The sequence below is a fragment of the Pollachius pollachius genome (assembly GCF_949987615.1).
Source record: "Pollachius pollachius genome assembly, chromosome: 20".
In the NCBI taxonomy this organism is placed as follows: domain Eukaryota; kingdom Metazoa; phylum Chordata; class Actinopteri; order Gadiformes; family Gadidae; genus Pollachius; species Pollachius pollachius.
The window spans coordinates 4,802,711-4,822,974 of NC_136953.1; the positions used below are offsets into that span (position 1 = coordinate 4,802,711).

A 20,264-nucleotide genomic window follows, 5' to 3' on the forward strand; every position below is an offset into this window, starting at 1 on the left:
TTAGCGGGGTCTTTAATCCAAGGCAATTTACAATAAGTACATTTGTCAGAAGAAGGAGAAAAAATATATTGCTATCGGTACAGTAAGGATATTCATAGAACCAAGTGCCAAGCACCAACAATTGTTAGGCTCACCTATTCCCCATATACAACAAAGAGCTAGGAGAAGATGCTACACAATGCTAGGTACTACTGTTAAGTACAACATTGTGACTTTGATGATCGACCATCATCGATGATGGTGATGATGATACATGAGATCCCTCCTCAAGTGTGGCTGGTTGAACCTGTGCATACTGATTGCTCAATGTACAAGAGGTGTGCAGTCTTGTCCCGCCCCAGAATCCAATCAGTGTGACTGCTTGGACTGATTGGTCTGGAAGATGATGGCCGCTTCAACCAGCCATCATCCACACACACTCCTACAAAGATGTTTAGGTTTAAGGTTATTACGCCTACATTAATGGTAGACACACAACAAAACTATGTCATGGTATTTGGGGTGTGCTGTGTTCTTGATGTAGGTCGAGGCATACAAACTATATACAGGTTTATTTATTATCACGTTTATTTATATCTAACACATTAGGGTTGAGGGCCATTTGAAAAAAGTGTGAAGACTGCTCACATAAATAATCCTTTGGTTTGATCCTTTGGTTTGACGTCAAGGGATCTTCAAAATATATTTTTTACAGATGTATTCTTCTCTCTCTGACTCTGTGTCTCTCTATGTCTCATCTTTATTTTGCTCTGGGAGTTGAACAATCAAATTGATCAATACCATTAAAGCCAGGGTAGGACATATATTTTAGAAGCAATTTGTCATATTTGTTGAAATTCTCATCCCGGCAAAAATCAATTAGTCAAATGCTAATGATATGCTGTCATTAGCGTAAATAGCCCGTCCATTAATTTAATTTGGCCCGAATGCCTGACTGAAAATAAAGCTCCCTCTAGCTTGTTTCTACAAATTGGCAATACTGTCGATGATGCTTACATTCATTTTTGCATCAACCTATATTTAGGAGGTTTTTATTTTTTTTCTCTCTTTTCTTGCTGCCCAGTTCCCCATCCGGGATCAATAGGTCTTCAAAATGTGTAGGGTTTTTAGGGTATAAAGTTTATACCCTTTCTGTTCTGCGCTGGGAGCGTCCATAACTGATATTTATCTAGTGTTGTTAAACGATGCCCTCTAGTGGTCGAAGAAGTATAAGGAAATTAGAAATCTCCAGTGGAGTTTCGATGTATTCATTGGATTGATCTATTAAGAATAGCACAGGGAGATGGCCGAGCAAGAAGATTCAGACTTCAATACATGTTCATGTTTTACATGAACTGTGGCGTCAGACTGTTTTCTCGGGAACTGACACTAACCATAACTTACAGTAATGCCCTCCCAAACTCCGCCCTCCTCCACACGCTTCCTCCTCACGTTCCCATCACATTCCGAACAGTGCTTCGTGTGAATGGGATTCGAGTTTTCTGGACCGACGGTAAACGGAATATACCAAAACCCTGACAGGACACCACAAAGCCTACGGAGATGATCACACTTTTAAAATTGTTCGCGTTATTATGGATCGCTCCCTTAGGTCAATGTCAAGCGGGTAAGAAACGATACCAAACTTATTAGCAGGCGTGATTAAACTGTATTTTTTTATTAAAGTGATTTTTGTCGTGTAACTGTCGGGACGCGATCAGAGTCGCGATAGACAATCCGTTGGGAAGACATGGCCCTTCATCTGAAGACCTCTTATCCCGCCCCAAGCACCACTCGTTGATACACAATACTCTCGTCTCTCTGTGTGTCTCTCTCCGTCTGTCTCTCTCTGTGTCTCTGTCTCTCTGTGTGTCTGTCTTTGTGTCTCTCTGTGTGTCTCTCTGTCTCTCTCTGTGTCTGTGTCTCTCTGTGTCTGTGTCTCTCTGTGTGTCCCCCTGTGTGTCTGTCTCTGTGTCTCTCTGTGTGTCTGTCTCTGTGTCTGTCTCTGTGTCTCTGTCCCTCTTTGTGTCTGTCTCTGTCTCTCTCTGTGTTTCTGTCTCTCTGTGTGTCCTCCTGTGTGTCTGTCTCTGTGTCTCTCTGTGTCTCATATTTATTATATCTTTCAAAGGATGATTGACCTATATCTCTGTCTCTTTTTCGTCTTTTTGCTCTGGTAGTTGGACAATCAAATTGATCAATTCCATTAAAGCCAGGGTACGACATTTATTTTAGAAGCACTTTTTAGTTTGTTGAAATTCTCATGTCGCTGTCAGAGGCTGTCAACCTTGTCGATGCGCCATCCTCTCAGTGGGGCTGTCAGGTTCAACCCTTTCCTGTCCCTCCACAGGCCAGCTCCCACCGCCAGCCAACGTGAACCTGTCCTGGGTGACGGACTTCTGTTATAAGATGTCCTGGACCCCCCCTGTGGAGACTCACTCCTGCCAATATTCAGTGGCTGAAATGAATGAAGTGAGTGAGGGATATACGTGGGGGTAGATTTAGGGGCAGAGGGACAGCGGTACAATGTGGAAGTGAAGCTATGGCCCTTGGGCGTAGCCTACACATAACAGTGAATCCTATACACAGTAGGGACTTCCACATAACGTAGGTGATGAGTGATGGGGGTTCATGTTTCTGGTACCAGATGGTTATTAAGACGAGCGATCTCAATACAAATGATGTGTTCGGCCCAAGGGCGTAGGAACCGGGAGGGACGGAGGGGACGTGTCCCCTCCAATATTGGAGACAGGCGCATTTGTCCCACCTAGAAATTATACCGGGGAGAAAAATATTTTATTTTATTTTGAAAGCGCAACACAGCGTCTTGTCACCGCATCTTATTCTAAAAATCTGGATGATTGAGCAATTAAAGAATTGATTTGATATTTATCAGTTCATTACTGCCATTCAAAATGTGTTTTCCTTTACATTTACAAATGTATCTTTTTAGTAGAATAAAATATATTTGTGAATTTTTTCAGTGTAGTTTATTTATGACATATTTCTGTTCAAACCATTAACGGATCTGTCAGGTTTCCGATATGTGTCCCCCCCAATGTTAGACTCATTCCTACGCCCCTGGTTCGGCCAACCCCTTCAAAGATTCTGTATTGTTCTGTTACAAAAGCCATGACCTAGTAAAACATCTCTTGAAGGTTAGACAATCATGTTTAGATCAAAACCCTAAAACCAACAGTGAATGGTTACTGCCATCTCAATCGCTGCAACTGAAGTGGATAGTTGGATAGTTGTGTAACTACTGGATAGTTATAGATTCCAGCTCATTAAAAGTTAAAGTTCCTTCCAAAGTTAGTTTTTTTTAATGGTTTTGGCAGGGGGTAGGCGTAGCAGTTGTTTTTTTTCCCTGGCCTATATACTTTGCATTACATCAAAACAGGTTTTCATGCAAAGTGTGTCCCATCCACAGAAAACACATCCTTCCTGCATTTTCCCAGGCGCTATTTAAAGGTCCCATTGCATGAAAATCTCACTTTATGAGGTTTTCTAACAGAAATATGAGTTCCCTTAGCCTGCCTATGGTCCCCCAGTGGCTAAAACTTGTGTTCGGTGTAAAACGAGCACTAGGTGTTCTGCTCGCCTTTGAAAAAACGGAAGCTCAAGCACGCTGATTTGAAATGTGGTCCCATATGTCGTCGTAAAGGATCTAAGCTCCACCCCTTTCTCTGCCTTGCCCGCCCAGAGAATTTGGCCCGCCAATGAGACACGACCGTGAGAGCGCCACATGTGTGTGTGTGTGATTACACACACTGTATCGCAAGTGTTTGCTGTTGGTGTTATGGTGCATAACACGTCGGTTCTTTGAGGTCTCTTGTATTTCCACAACGAGCCTGTAATTGGGGTTATCTCTTGATGTGGAAGTGGAAGAACCAGAGACGTCGGAGAACCAGACGAAGTCGTTTGTGATTCATAATGTCGTCTGGAGGCGCAAACAGCTTTTGGCCGTGATAATATGTATTTTAATATAGATATCTATGTATTATATGATATTATTTAGATATAGAGCTCCAGGACTGTAACGCAAGGGTTGTACACTTCCTTGTTATTTGGATAACCGTTCTGCTGTTGGTGTTATGGCGCATAACACGTCGGACTCTCGTCTCTGGTATTTCCACAACGAGACTCGTAGTGGGGGTTATCTCAGCCATGGTTGAGAATGAATTGGGGAAAGGAACTTTGGCTTTGACTCCCTGAAGTACATGAACCACGACATGGAGGAGAAAGGGATGGTTGCCCGCAAATGTCTCCCGCTTGAGCCCCGCTTCCAGCTGCCGAGGGACCACCGCCCACCGCTGCAGGAGGCGGTGGTGCCTAAGCGCTGACCGCTCGGCAGCGAGGCTCCGGCGGGAGACAATCGTGCTCAACAATAGCGGGCAACAATCCCTTTCTCCTCCATGTCGTGGTTCAGTCTACTTCAGATTGATGTGGATGTGGAAGAACCAGAGACGTCGGAGAACCCGACGCGGTCGTTTGAGATTAATATCGTCTGGAGGCTCACATAGCTTTTGGCCGTGATAATATATATTATATGATATAGATATCTATGTATAATATGATATTATTTAGATATAGAGCTCCAGGACTCCCGTGTGTTCTAGAATATTTACAGAACACTGCTAAAGGCTGTGTGCGCCTCGCCATTGCGATACATCCACTGTAAACAGAGCGCATGGTACCGTGGCTGCAAGCTGCTCAGGGCCACACCCCCACCCTCCTCCTTGACCTGCTTCTCCTCCTCATTTGCATTAAAGCTGCAGACACCGAAACGGCGCATTTTTGGAAAGCTCAATGTGCGACTGGTTCGTAGTGGCTTTAATTCTGCACCACGGCTGAATTTCGGGAACGTCTTCAAATACTGTGTTTGGGGCCTACTAATATCTATATTAAAGCATCCATAAAATAGCATGCCATGGGACCTTTAACACACACACACAAACACAAACACATACACACACACACACACACAATGTATTTTCCTACTCAGTTCCATTGTAATCCGTTCTATTCTTCACTATTCTGTTTTATTTCCGTCAGGACAGCAGGTTCCTGAGTGACACCGTGAGGTACAGTTACGTTGCCATGCAGGGGGGGCTGCTGAAGTTGAATCTGTCTGCCCGTTGTGCGGGGCTGACGAGTGCGCAAGTGTTCCCGAACCTGACTTTCCCAGGTAGCCTCATGTCTCCCCCGTGGATGAACCGTAATGAATCGCAACCACGCGGCGATGCCATCAACCACGTGCACTACTCACAGCTGTATTAGCCTCCAGGGCAAAAGAGCTATTTTGGTGATGCTAGTGTGTGTGTGTGTGTGTGTGTGTGTGTGTGTGTGTGTGTGTGTGTGTGTGTTTTGGTTTTTGGGGCTACCTTTGCTGGTGTGTACTGGATATAGGTATGCATAGATATATGCAACAGAACAGAGTGAAGCTGAATATGATAGAATAGAACACAATAGAAAATAATAGTGTGTGTGTGTGTGTGTGTTTTCACATGACAGAGCTAGTCAAGGACTTCAAGTGCGCTCTTCACTCCAGAACCTCACTTAACTGCACCTGGCGGCCTGCCCCGCAAGTAGCGGACATCCACTTGTACTACTGGTACGGTGTTTCACTACTCCACTTCCTGTTTATGCCAGCGGCTGGAAAAGCTGGTGGATGGGGGGCGGGGTCAGAAGTGAATCCATCCTAGTTAAGGGCGTTAGTTGAGGCTTACACCGTATGGATACACATACTGTATCACTGTATACTTATACATACTGTATCACTGTATAACTGTACACTTATACTGTTTATAGCCATTCCCCATAACATGATGCCCCTTTGTTGATGTTTTTGGACTGACGGCCATGTTTTCTTCTCAGCAAGATTCAAAACAAAAAGCTGAAATGATTGAATATGAATGTTTTCTCCCAGGGTGGTGGATACGTCCGGGTCCCAAGCCTTCATACCCAAGGAAAACTGTACCACGACCTTTGACCTAGTGGAGTGTCCCGCGTACCAAACCGACGCCAACGGCAGCAGGACGGGCTGCGCCCTGCGCCACGACCTGCGTTGTGGAAGCTACACAGAGTATGGCTTCTTCTGCCTCAATGTCTGGTTCCTGTTCAACAGCACCGTCGACGGCACCCTGGCCAGGAACACCTTTGAGACAACGCCAACAGAACACAGTGGGTGGAGGTTAGGGCTGCTCGATTATGGGGAAAATCATAATCACGATTATTTTGGTCAATATTGAAATCACGATTATTCAAACGATTATTTTTGAGTTTGAAAACATGTTGTATTTATTAAGTATGTCTCTCCCAAAAAAAACTTTGTAACTGAGAACTTTGAAATTTCACCATAGAAAAATACACAAAATGGTCAGAAAGAATCCAATCTAAAATAATATACAGATAGGTATTCAGCTGTGCTGCCCTTTCTATAAAACATAAAAAAAATTCTGTAAACTAGACTATGTTAATTTTATGATCGTTTGACGCTAAATTTTCGTCGTTAATACTGCCCACCTAAGACACACACGGATAAAGACACACACACATTCACAGACACACAAAAAATTGTTTTGCTTCCTCATTATGTCATTATTATTTGCAACAGTGTGTCTAATATTGTGTCTAGAAAAAATGTGACAGTGTTTCTTTTGGGGGTATTTTGGTAATCGCCAACTCGTCATCGTCTTCCCTTAAACTTCTTGTTCCTGATCAAATTGCACATTTCGAAAGAAAGAGCAGATTGCTTTTCAGTTTTGTCTCGTGGCCCTGCGGTCTTTGGTGAGGGTTTCAGTTCGCAATGAAATATACAACAAACTGATGCTGCCGTTTCAATTCCATTCAAAAAGCTTTATGGATCCACTATTGTTTTGAACAGTATTACGATGCATTATTTATCTTTATTTTTTGTACTTAATGGAAGTATGTTTTTTTTCCCTACGAGAGTTTTGTACTTTGTTAATGCATAATATCTATATATATTTTTATACATTGGTTGTCAAGGCGGGGCCCTATTGTTGTTATGGCGGCCGCCTTAACCATACAGTGTTGGGGGAAACACTGCTTTTTCACATCGACAACAAGATGTCTACCGGTTCGGTTTTTGTGTGGAACATTGTCTGACGAGCAAACAAGACATAAATTGTCTCTCAATCAATTCTTGAGATAGGTAAGCAAAAACGGGGGAACCGGCCGGTTGAACGTCAAACTGGACTCATCATGGAGGATGTAATTGTGTAGGTCCCTCTTAAACTTAAGCACTTATAAGTGTGTGCGTGTTAATGTCTCATCGACTGGAGACAGGTGTAGCCCGATCGTACTGGACACGTAAAACCCCCGGGCTGGTGTGCCCGGCCGAGTCAGACCGAGTGCAGCACGTGTGTGGAAAAGGACCACTAGTGGGTCGATGTACAAGCTATCCCTGACTCTCTCTCTCTCTCTCCCCCCCCCCCCCCCCCCTTCCTGCAGTGCAACCTCCTGCCCTGACCTGGACCGGGAAAGAGGACAACCACAAACTCACCATAAATTGGACGCCCGTAGACCTACCACATGCCTGGGATTACATTCTGGATTACACAAAGTGTGGGAAGAGAGAGAACAAGGTGACTCCTTCACCCACAGGGCCTCGGCATACTGCTTCTCCTGCCAGAGCCCTTCAACCACAGCCTGTGTGTGTAATGTGTCAGACCCAATAAAAGGGACCCTCATAATTGGGATCCGGCTCTAGCTCAATTTGAATTATTAAATTAAAATGAGGTGTGTGTGGGGGCCATTGTTGGCATCACCATTGTTATCTTCACAATTGTTAGCTTCACCATTGTTAGCACCACCATTGTTATCTTCACCTTTGTTAGCTTCACCCTGGGTAGCTCCACCGTGGGTAGCACCATCGTAGGTAGCTCCACCGTGGGTAGCTCCACCATTGTTGGCCCCACCATTGTTGGCCCCACCATTGTTAGCATCCTATCCGGCGGAGCTGGGTTTTGTTGGTGGCTCTGCGGCTCTGTGGACCTCCCGTATCACTATTGCCTTCCTGGGCCTTGCCTTTGTTGGCATTCCATCTTGCGTTGTTCTTTGATGCTCGGGGTGTAGCCGCTTCATTCATCTAGTGTCCGTACTGGTTTGAAACCCATATCCTAGAGGCCATATTGGTTTGAAACCCAAAACCTAGTGGCCGTATTGGTTCCAAGCTAGCTGAGTGGGGCATTTGAAAGCAGATTCTGCATTCAGTTGCCCCACTCAGCTAGCTTGGAGCCAATCCGCCACTAGGTGGCCCAGAGACAACACGCTAACTGTTTAAACTTTCCGTTCCCTCCCAGATTATGCCTCGTAGAATCAACCACACAGTTCTGACGTTGGATCACTGTGCCTTTAACATCACCATGAAGGCCAAGCGCCGCGAAGGGCATGAAGAGAGCCTCCCAGGGCCATACAGAGTGTACGGTACGGCTAACCCGTCTCTCCTCCATCTGATCATACTAAATACATCTTCCAAGATGTCTCTATATATAGCATAACTATTCAAGAGGTTCAGTCACCACAATGCCTGTTTATGTTATGATAAATATTAGGATCTTAACAGTCTGTGGTCATTTAAAAATTGCAAGACAGATGTTGCTGCGATCTACTCTGTCTTTTTGTGCAAAGATTGTGATTGTAAATTGGTATTGACGTTTTCATTGTGTTAATGAATTGCGTGCGCAGGTAAAAACACAAACCCTCACACGGCGCTGATCTTGGCCTGCACCCTCATTCCAGGGGCGGTGGTTGTTATCGTAGTGGTGGCCTTTGTCTGTTTCAGGAGGTATGTCAAATCAACTGTGGGAGTGTATACATCTCCCTTTTAGAATAGTCGTTAAATCTGACGTTTCACATTTTTGTGAAACGAAACATTTCACCATCGGCCTCCGTTCCTTTCAGGTACAACGAGAGCATCTTCCCGCAGGTTCCAGCGCCTCAGGACTTCCTCCCGGACATGCTGAAGGACAAAAACGATAAGGTAAGACCGGTCTGTTGGGGAATGTGCTCAGCTGAGAGGCTGACCGTCACCACCGGTGACCGAGAACCTCCCTTGGACACATCGTGTGTTTAGGGGCAACTCTGTACGGCTTCCTGCTATCCGCAGGAACAATGCAGATAGTGAGTGAGAGTCTGGCCTAATGTGGACGTAGAGGCGTAATAGCGTTGGTGGACAGGTAGGGGGAGGATGTGTTAATTGTGCAACAGGCAGATAACAGAAGTGCTGATGGCTCAAGAGCCTTGCGCAAAACCCACGCAGAGATCAGGGGAGACGACCGTTGTGGGGGGTGTACATGATGGAATAACGGTGCTCAATAGATTGGTTAAACGCGTTGATTTAATGTTGCTCATTGTTTTAAGTGGAAGTGGATTTGTTTTTCATACATTTAACATCATGTCTATATTTCTGTAATTCCCTATGAAAGTTAGGGTCGTTATTTCCTTTTAGAAGCATTCGTGTTTTGCCAAAATGTCTGCCAAAACGTTTTGCCAAAATGTCTTCTCTAGCTCTCACCCTATATCGAACAGGCTTATATCCAATACATTTCAATTACTTGGAAATGTACATTGCAACAAATATCTTACTTTAAAAATGTATTGAAATTATGAGTTAAACCCAGCTTGGTTATTTATGTCTGTATTTATTGTTTATTTCTGAATTATATTTGGTGCTCACCAGATTCACAAGGCGATTTATATTCCTGCGCCGGAAGAGGAGCCACAAAACGTCAGGTTTGACATCAAGCCTGAATCCAGATCAGACAAGTCGTCATGACGGACAAAGCGCAAAGTTGTCTGTGACAAAGAGGGAGTCTGCCCCGTAGCAGCTATGTTTAGAGCTATATACTTTAGCTTGTTCAGAATGCTTCTGCTAGAGTTCTAACAAAGACCAACAAATTTGAACATATTACACCAATTCTAAAATCGTTACATTGGCTTCAGAGAATTGATTTTAAAGTCACGTTGCTAACCTATAAATCCCTAAATGGTTGAGGGCCAAAATATTTTACGTATATGATTCTACTACATAAGCCTTCTAAGATCTTCTGAGACCATTCTGTTAATTATCCCCAGAGTAAACACAAATCATGGGAAAGCAGGATTTAGTTACTATGCAACAAATAACTGGAATAAACTCCCTGAGGATTTAAGACTTGCCCCAACTCTGACCACTTTTAAAACAAGACAGAAGACTTTTATGTTTGCTTTAGCTTTCTGCTAAATCTTAAATACGTTGCACTTTGTTTTCTTTTCTATTAATAAAGTTAAATAAATTATGATTTATTTAACTTCACTGTATGTCAATGTTTATATGTGAAGCACTTTGAGTCTGCCTTGGGTATGAAAAGTGCTATATAAATAAAGTTGCCTTGCCTTGCCTATATAAAAAGGGGAACAAAATTCAAAGCAGCGGTTGGGAACTTCTCTGAGATGAGTGCATGCACTCTCTTAATATCTCTTAGGTGTAGACTTGTTCATTTGTGTCCGCTGTGTGTGAAATCTGGTGCTGCGTGAGCAAGCAAAGCACTTTTTTTGGTAATGTATTTATTAAATTGACCTCTGAAGAAGTCCCGCCTCCGAGGTATACTTTAACGGCATTTATAATCGGTTACTAGTAACCGATTATAAATGCTACTTTAACGGCACCGACAATCCAAAACCCAAGTGGAATCTAGATGGAAAAGTCTGTAGTTCAAAACGTGAGCAGCTTTTACTTCTTCGCCACCTACAGAGTTTGTTATGTACGATCATTCAAAAACCCCATGTTATTTCCCTTAGACATTTGACCGATGGAACCAGGAGCCTCAGAGGCGGGACGTATTCTTCAGAGGTCTATTGCTATTACAATAATTGTTTTCGGCCGGAAGTAAATGATTGGATGGCATACCTGCCTGTTTACCAGCCTGCGCGCAGACTGCCTGTGCGCTTATTGCATACCCTAGCTTTTATTTACACATGTTAATACTCTAGGACAGTGGTTTTCAAACTGTGAGGCGCGCCTCCCCTGGGGGGCTCCAGAGTTCTTCGGGGAGGGGGGGGGGGGGCGCGACGTGAGAAAAAAATAAACCAGAAAAAGTAACAGAAAAAACAGACACAGTGCGTCTTCACAGCGAAGTGTTCGAAATCGTTCCCTATTCACTCACTCACTATTCCCTAAATTGTGTTGATGATATAGTGCACTATATAGGGAACGAACAAACGAAATTCGGACACTACGCTGAACATTTCTTAACGTCATTTGCGTCATGAATGCGCCGGGTATTTGTGTGACGCAGACAGATGCGCCCACATCATGTAAACAAACCGGGCTCTCACGAGGAAAGCTGGAGGTTGTATTGATGTTGAATGTTACATTTCCTTGATCAAGTTTTTTTTAATTAATTTTGAATGTTATATTTTCTATGTTAAATCCCAAATAAATTCTTGACATTTCTAAACGAAAGCCGGAGACTCCATCATTAAATGTATACGTTTTCGTTATTATTCAGCTTCTTCTTCTCCTCCGGAAAAACATGACCGCATTGCATTGTGGTATACGGGAGTAACATGTAGGGAACATCGTCTGTTCACTCAAATTTTGGGTATTTTAAGTCTACTTTATAGTGTGTGAAATTTACCACTGAGAATTCGAACACCATTACAAAATGGCGAGCACCCTGTATAGTGCACTATGTTACCTCCTCAGCTTCCACGCTCCGAACCGTAGTTGGGAGCGAGCTGGTCTCTACTAATTACTTGGCTCGTTGCAGGTAACTTGTTTGTCTAGCGGTCCAGGTTGACATAGCCGAAGCACAAACAGGGAGACGTTGGTTGGTTGCACGAAAAATGAACTCGGCTTTATTCCTTCAATGACTCCAACTGATTCGCCCGCGGTCACACGTTCTTCCTACCCACAACACACCTGTTCTTTTTCGTCACACCCATGAGCCACACAAACATATTTTCCCAAACAAGCCACCAGGGGGAGGCAGAGATTGCAACAATTATATCCGTGATGGGGAACGATTTCGAACACAGCTACGCAAACTCGTTGCTCCCACTAAAGTTGAGGTGAGCTAAAAAGGCTTAACTGGCAGTTTACAGATTAAGATGTTCAAATGTATTTCAAAAACGTTAAGCAAAAACATGCTTAGATAAAGATGTTAAAATGTGTTTAAAAACGCACAAAGATGTTTAGAATGTTTCAAAAATGTTTAAAATGTTACAAAAAAATATGATAAGAGATGTTTAAAATGTGTAAAATAATTAAAAGATCTTTCAAAACACAGGGATTTAGAACATTTTTTTCTTGGGGGGGAGGGGGGGGGGGGGGCTCAGCTGAAATTTGTTCTCTGAGGGGGGGCTCGCTCTCATACTTTGAAAACCCCTGCTGTAGGCTACAGCTTTAGCCAGTGGCGGTCGGTCAATAGAGGGCGCTAGGGCTCCGCCCCTCCGTCAAATTTTTTTTGAATATATCTGCCAACTATTAATCAACTATTATCAATACGAAATAAATAAACAAAAATACATAGCGTTTATCCTCGTTTAATTGTGCGATATACTTGTCACTGCCAGCAACCATTTAAATGCGTCTGAACTAGAGATGACTCGTTCGCGAACGAATCAGTTCGAATGAACGAATCGTTAAGACGAACGAACTGAACTGGTTCCTCTCTCTCGTTCGTCTAGTTCGTCTCGTTCGCCTCGTTCGTCTCGTTCGTTCTCAGACTCGACTCCTCCCAGACCCACTAGTCGCTGACTCGCTGACAGTTCGTTCACTCACTGTGTGAGTGGTGAGGAGGGACCGACTGAGAGACGTCACGACTCACGAGAGCCAGCCAATCGTATGCTGTTCTAGGACTGAGTCTAGGACGCTCTCGTTGAATTTTAGCCAATGAGAGGCAGAAATCAACCGATTTCTTGGGAAAAAAAACAAATAGGTTTAGTGAGCGAGCGTACGATAATACGATTAAATATCAGTGAAATGGTAAATGCATGTTGTCTTTGTATTTTCTGTGTCATGCCAGATTAATAAAATATTTGAATGTCTCGTCAATTTGTCTCATTCTTTCATGGTTCGTTCTGCCGCACGCGACCCGGCCGGGACCCCCACCATGGGGGATCTTGATCGATTCTTGAGTGGGGGTGGCCAATGCCATCTTCACAAGAGTGTTGTTACTGTTAACCCAATAATAGTCAAATATAACCAGAATAAACACAACTGTACATAAATTACTTTTCAACTCCATCATTGCTAAATCAAGTCTATTATCTTGCTGATATGTTAAACATCCGATATTCAACTACACCCCCCCACCCCCCGTTTGGTTTGTCTAAGCCAAACTTCACCTTGAATTGGGGGAAGGGGGCATTTTGATCCATAACCTATTAATTTAAGGACATATTATTATGCATACATTAAATAAAGCTGTTGAATAACTCAAAGGCCATTAAATACAGATGCTAACATATTTAACCAGACACAATGTTGTATTTGCTAGTTTCACACATTTATTAACACCCATCAACCCCCCCCCCCCCCCCCCCCCCCCCCCCACCAGTTGGTTGGTCTGTGTTGAACTGTAACTTGATTTCTGAACTTCTTTCGACTCGAGTCGACCTTCACCTGCAAAGATAAGGAAAGATAGCAGATCAACAAGCACTGACAGGACGAAAGAAGAGCGCTGTGTGGACTTATTTTACAACAATTGTGGGTTCAATAGGTACCTGTAATATTTGCAAGTCAAAGATTTCATTTAAAGGAGGGTCCACTGCCAATTTGCACCGGCACATCAAGACAAGGCACCCTGGGGTCCGGCTTTGCGAGGTGAGGAGAGAGCGATCGTCACACAGCTGACAATTTGTCTGAACATCTGCTGAGGATCACGCGGGATTGGGAGATCCAGGACAAGGTGGTGGTCTGCGTTACCGATGGAGCGTCCAACATCACCCTGGCGATTCAGAAGTGTCGATGGAAACACCTGCATTGTTTCGCCCATACGCTCAATTTGATTGTCAAGGGGGGGTTAAAAAAGCTGGCCGAAACCGTGGAAAAGGTCAAACATATAGTTGACCACTTCCATCGAAGCTCCTTGTCGGCAGAGAAGCTAAGGGCCACCCTCCTACAAATGTGTCTGCCAGACCTGAAGGTTCTGCAGGATTGTCCCACCCGGTGGAACTCAACCTTCTACATGCTGAAGCGTTTTGTTAAGCTGAGGGATGCAATCAGCACCACCCTGGCTTTGGTGATTCCAGCAGTGACCACCTTGACCCATGAGGAGTGGGAGGCCATTGAAGAGGCATGCGAGGTTCTGCAGCCATATGACGAGGTGACAGTGGAGAAGGGTATGTATTTAATTAATTAATTTATTTAATTTATGCAATTAAATTTATTGGGGCATAATAAATGACATGACATATATTGCATGACAATACATGGTAAATAAATAGATAAATGTATTTCAATAAATAGATACATGGTCAATAGATAAAAACATGGTCAATGAATAGATATACATAGTATTTAAATAAATAGATGAATACATGGTAAATAAATAGAGTAACAAATTCTTAAATATTTTATTTCAAACACATTTAAAAAAGGTTCCACGTAACAAAGATGACCCACTGTAACTGTGTCCTTTCTGTGTCCTATCTGTAGCTACGTGTCTGCCTCCAAAATAATTCTTTTGGCACAGGGTCTGCAGAGGCTCATTGCAAATCACCTGAGGACCGGCCGCTTCAAGCAGCCTATGGTGGTGTCCCTTTTGACAGCACTGAGCGCTGAGATGGCCAAGCGTTTCCACAGGATTGAGTTCAACTCCTTGCTGTCTGAATCCTCAGTCCTTGACCCCAGATTCAAGAGGAAGACTTTCTCTGATGACCAGGCAGCTACCGAGGCCTTCCAAAGGCTCACAAATGCTGCCACACAGGCGACCATCTCCAATCCATCCCAGCAGGAAGCTCTGGTGGAACAAGGAGCTGCGGGGGGACGACCCACAGAGGAGAGCATGATCTGGGGTGACTTTGACAAGCAGGTCTCAGGGCTCGTCAGTCACATCAGTGCAGGTGCGGAAGCGACCCTCAAGATCCGGTCCTTCCTGCAAAAGGCACTGATCCCTAGGTCCTCCAACCCGCTGACCTGGCGGAAAAGTAGATCGTTGATCTATCCGCGGCTCACTCAGCTGATGATGGAGAGATTGTGTGTGGTCGCCACGTCAGTGCCATCTGAACGCGTGTTCAGCAAAATGGGGCTGATCATTTCGGAGAGGCGCAGCCGTCTGTCTCCCTCCAAGGCGCAACAAGTGATGTTCCTGAATGCAAACCTGAAGTGAACATTCAGGCTTCTCCAGTTTCCCAGAGGTTCCTGGGTTTTCTTTCTGCCATCACTGTTGGTCAAAGAACCAAAATGTTAAATGGCAATGTTCAGTTTTATTTATTTTTCTATGTTTGTGTGTGTGTGAATTATTTCATTATTTCATTATTTAGATATTATTAAAACATTTCTTTGTTCAAATCTATTTGATCTCAGAATGATTTCATAGTCAAAAAGAGATGTTAAAGTCTGTGTGTTCCACAGTTGACACAGTAGCTCATTCAGTGTTGAGGGATAGGCCTATTGTAGCCTAAGGTTCAAAAGGAAAACTCAAATGTATTATATTGGCTTTGATAAAATAATACACATACACATACTATTACGTTCTTAATAGGGTAACTAACTTGTAACCTTATCGAATTAAATTTCCAAAGTAACCTTCCCATACTGGAGCTGAATAAATGGCACACACTGTTGCATGCACTGCACCAGGAGTAGGTTATATATTAGTTATTAATACTTATTTAGCTTCAACGATACACCAAGTCAACATAATTGGAACGTCCATGTAGGCCTACGCAGCAGCAATACGCGCAGGTGATGCCGCATGATATGCCGCATGGCATATCATTATTAACTATCGTATTATCTCTGAGGTAAAGTAAAACGTCAGGTGGTTACATCGTTTCCACCAAGAACTACATTTTTTGCAATAGGCCTACAGCTGGGCATTTTCTTGTCGAGTAGCCTGGTCTTAATACATTTTGGGGTTAGGGTTGACGCATTGTTCCTTTATCTCTGGTAATTTTCCATATATAAAATGAACGATATTGACTCACCTTTCATGATAGTCAGCAGCTGACGTACGGGGCCTGGGCAACAACATCCCGATCCTGAACATGAAGCTCTCCTACTCAGCTGAAAGGAATTGAGTTGTAATGTTGTTATGTTGATGGCTGACTTCCACGATCGTTTGAGAGTCTGAGTCTGACTGACTCAGCTGAGAACCGTGCATTCCATGATTCCATTCACCGCTACCGGAAACTCGACTGAACGAACGAACGAACGAACTAGGGAGGAGCTGAGTCCTACTGACTCAAAGAACCGTAGATGACTCGATTCACTGCTACCGGAAACTCGACTGAACGAACGAACGAACGAACGATTCGCGAACGACTCCTCTTGGCGAACTGAATCACGCGAACTGGTTCGCGGAAACGAATCAATAAATCCATCTCTAGTCTGAACGTCAATGATTTTGGCTAGGCTAGTTATTGGACATTCGAAATAAAGCCCTCCTCCAAGTCAGGTGCGCCGGCCACGTTGGAGTCAATGTAAGCTCTTTTCATTGGCGCAAGAAAATTCGCCCTCGGGTCGCACCAGTGTGCGCCCCAGGCCAATGGTATCGGTTTTCTTTTTTGTTATCACGACATGATTGGACAATTCAGCGAATCAAATCAAATAGGTTACCTCCCTCAGCAGCATTCACGCAACACAACTACATGTAGAGAAGAGATAGATCGCTAACTAGCAGAGAGTTGTAAGCACTTTCCACCCTTTTCAGTGGAGGAATTGGACTCCCCAAGCAATGTTATACTTAAAAGGAGCAAGTAAGTTACATATTAATTTTGTCTTTCGGCCTGTGGCATATAAACAAAATAAAGCAACTGTCCCATATTTCTAACTGCATTTGAAGTAGACATTGAGACTCACAAAAAATGGACGGTATAGGACAGTGATCATGGTTTGTCTCAATATCAGAATAACAATGGGTCAAATGGCTGGTGGAATGGCTATAAAGTAGGTCTGTATATGCAGTGTCCAGGCCCCGCAAGTCAGGATGTAGGGTATTAACCTGAATGAATAGCAGGTAAATAGGTAGTGGCCATCCCCAAAATGAACCACAGTACAGGAAATCAAATCTATTAAAAATCTAATCTTGAATCTATTTTTTTATGGGGGGGGGACCCAGACCCAGACCCCCTGTCTTTTACTGCCCCACCAACATTTTTGATCACCAGCCGCCACTGGCTTTAGCTATAGCTGTGAATGAGATAGCTTATACAGTACTGCGGAGGACGTGTCAGTTGATGTTCCGATTAGGACGGGAATATGCTGTTCATGTAAGTATCGTCATTGTTACAAGGATATTTTATTGTCACATGCAGATGCTGGGTGTAAGGCATGCAGAGAAATTGCATCTAATTGACAGCCTATACTGTGCATAAATGGAGGATGGGGTGTATCTCACTTACCTAAGCGTCAGGAAATAAGTAGTCTACATGTCATTTCTTACAAGGCCTTACACCAACTATTAGAGCTACAAGAAGGGAAGGAGAGTGAGTTTATCTTGCGGTAGATGTGAGGCTATGCCGTCAGCAGTGGAGAGTGTGAGTGCAGTATAGTGCACCCATAGGCTGGATTCAAATTGCGCTGAAGAAGAAGAGAGAAGGAGTGCATTTGACCCCGAAAATTCTGGAAGAAATTACATTTCCCCCTTCAGCCACAACGGACACAGCAGCCCATTTACTGATAAAGTAAGTTTGTGAAGTTGGAAACATTTGCACTACACTGCTATGGTTCACTGTGTAACTATTAAAATATTAAGTCCACTCGTTTGTGTATGTAGGCTATGTACCTATGTACCATAGGCTATATTTTGTTTTTACCGCGCTAATTAGCCTGTGTCCGTTTGTGTGAGAGCCTAACGGCTAAAGGTAGTGGTTAAGTTAGCTATATATGAAGAGGTTTTGCATTTATAAACATACGTGTGTGCACGTGTGGGTCAATGTCGGGAGGGTCGTTGCATGCGGGGACTGCATGTGCACTCATGTATGTCAGTCCCTCAAGATGAGTGCAGCGTATTTTTGTGATTGTTGCTGCCAAGATTCCGTGATTATGCGGCACTTTTTCTTAAAAATGCGATGAAATATGCGGCATATTTATGCAATGAATTTGCAGGAATTTGCAAAAATTGCGTGAACTTGCAGCTTTTTGATGACGTTCACGTCGCGTAATTACGTCACTTCATATCGTGGGGGAAATGGCTGCTCTTGTGTTTTTCAACTTTCTGCTAAGATATATGGGACTCTTTTGCAACGAACATGCGGGGATTATGAAATAATGCAAGCCCCGCCTATTATGCGCGGAAATAGGCAATTTATGCAGTGAAAGTGTGGCATATTTGAAAAAATTGGCTTTGACATTGGCTGATTATGCGTTGAATTTTGCGATCGCATATTCACGTTTTTCTGAAGGGACTGTGTATATGTTTGAGCGCCATTCTTTTTCTCACTAGCTGTTATTGCCTGTCATGACCGTTCATGCAAAGTCCAACAAGCATTCTCCTGAATCGGTTACTCCATCTTTTAATATATATTTTCCCTTATGTGTTAGTCATTGTATTTAAACACATTAATCAGGTAAATTGAAAGCGATAACAGATTTACATGTGCTTTGAATTTTGGTATTGCTGCAGACCTTTTTGTTTCTGAATTGATGATTGGAGCTTTGATGAAGTTACTAATAATAATCTTTATGTATGTTACAGGGTTTGGTGGCGGTAATGTGGAGTTGTAAAAGCTGCAAAGAAACTGTATCAAGTAGGTCCGAGCTTTTGCATCACTACAAGCATCCACATTTTGGACGTAGTTCTCGCTTTCCATGTACATATCTGAACTGCCCATGCACATTTAAGACATGGAATGCCCTTATTGTCCACCAAAGTAAAATTCACTCCACAGGGGTCACTCGCAAAGAGGAAGCAATATTCAGTTGCCACATTTGTGCTTGTAGTGATTTAACATCAGAGAGGTGTTATTTCGCCCATATTAATGCACATGCACATCCGGTAGGTTAAAGTTTCCAGGAAGTCCACACAAGTCGATAACCGGCTACCGTAAATAATATAATGAAGGCGCCAACAACTTTAACTTGACAATCTCCCCTCTTGATACTTGGCTGTTTTAAATTTGTTTTTTGATGCTATTGTATGGTAACCTGACTCTCAGGTTCATCTGGCTAGAGTCAGGTTAATTGTATTGGTCTTCATGCAGAAAAAGGAATTACACTTTAATAGTTTTTTTTGTATGCTGTATTGTTGGAGGGAGCCTGATATTTAGATTTAATTAAAAATGACTGTGCCTGTACCAGTTCCGCATATGATAAAGAAACTTATAACTAGGAAAATGAAACTTAACGTCTAATCTTTTTTTGTGTGTCTGTGCAGAGTGAACAGCTTTAAAGATGGAGACTCCTCTGATCCTTAAGATCATCTTGACTGATGGCAGCTGTCAGAGGTTGATTCTCACCAATGGACTCCCTGCAAAAATTGACGACCTTATGGCTGAAGTGAAGACGCAATGTGGACTTCAGGGCACTATTAGACTTCAATTTATGGACGTATTGTTTGGAAATGAGTTCCTTAACCCTACCTCAATTTCAGAAATAGAAGCCAAAGGTACTCTTAAAGTCATTGATATGTCGAGGCCCAATACTATGCAACATGATGATGAGATGCTTACTGTTCTCAATCCAGTAGCAAATCCCCATGCATTCAGTCCTTCCTCTGTGAATGACTCTTCGTCCATGTCAGGTGCATCTGTGGATACAGATATACTGTCATCATGCGAGTATATGAGCTCACGGTGTTCTTGGCCTGCTGTGTTTCATGTGCCAAAGTTCTCCTACGATGCTGAATTTAGCTTATGTTAAAAATGGCACTGTACTTATTCCAGATCCCAAGTTAAAGTCATCCATCCTTGAAGGTTTAGTGCAGGAAATTGTGAAGTACAAAGTCTACGTCAGTGATAAGGAGATGGATCAGGTAGCTCAGAGACTTATCAAGAAGCATCCTTGTTTGACCGAGAAAGGTTCGAGCACAGGATGTGGCGGATAGAAGACCAGTGTTAAATATAAACTTTCAAATTACCGTACACTGCTGAGGAAACTGGGCTGCCCAGAGGTG

General features: G+C 43.3%; 1 protein-coding gene across 2 annotated transcripts; it reads left to right on the forward strand.

Moving 5' to 3' along the window:
* Nucleotides 1-1,393: 1,393 nt before the first annotated feature.
* Nucleotides 1,394-12,275, forward strand: LOC307091088 (uncharacterized protein). Of its 2 annotated transcripts, XM_079757956.1 has the most exons (10): nucleotides 1,394-1,606; nucleotides 2,327-2,448; nucleotides 5,032-5,164; nucleotides 5,491-5,590; nucleotides 5,906-6,159; nucleotides 7,453-7,586; nucleotides 8,304-8,427; nucleotides 8,689-8,788; nucleotides 8,905-8,983; nucleotides 9,683-12,275. In XM_079757956.1, the coding sequence occupies exons 1-10, from the start codon at nucleotides 1,543-1,545 to the stop codon at nucleotides 9,776-9,778; spliced, it is 1,206 nt and encodes a 401-aa protein (XP_079614082.1). In that variant the 5' UTR covers nucleotides 1,394-1,542; the 3' UTR covers nucleotides 9,779-12,275. The 2 variants fall into 2 exon arrangements, with proteins under 2 accessions (XP_079614082.1, XP_079614083.1); XM_079757957.1 differs by lacking the exon at nucleotides 1,394-1,606 and having other exon boundaries at nucleotides 2,326-2,448; nucleotides 5,037-5,164.
* The last annotated feature ends 7,989 nt before the right edge of the window (nucleotides 12,276-20,264 follow it).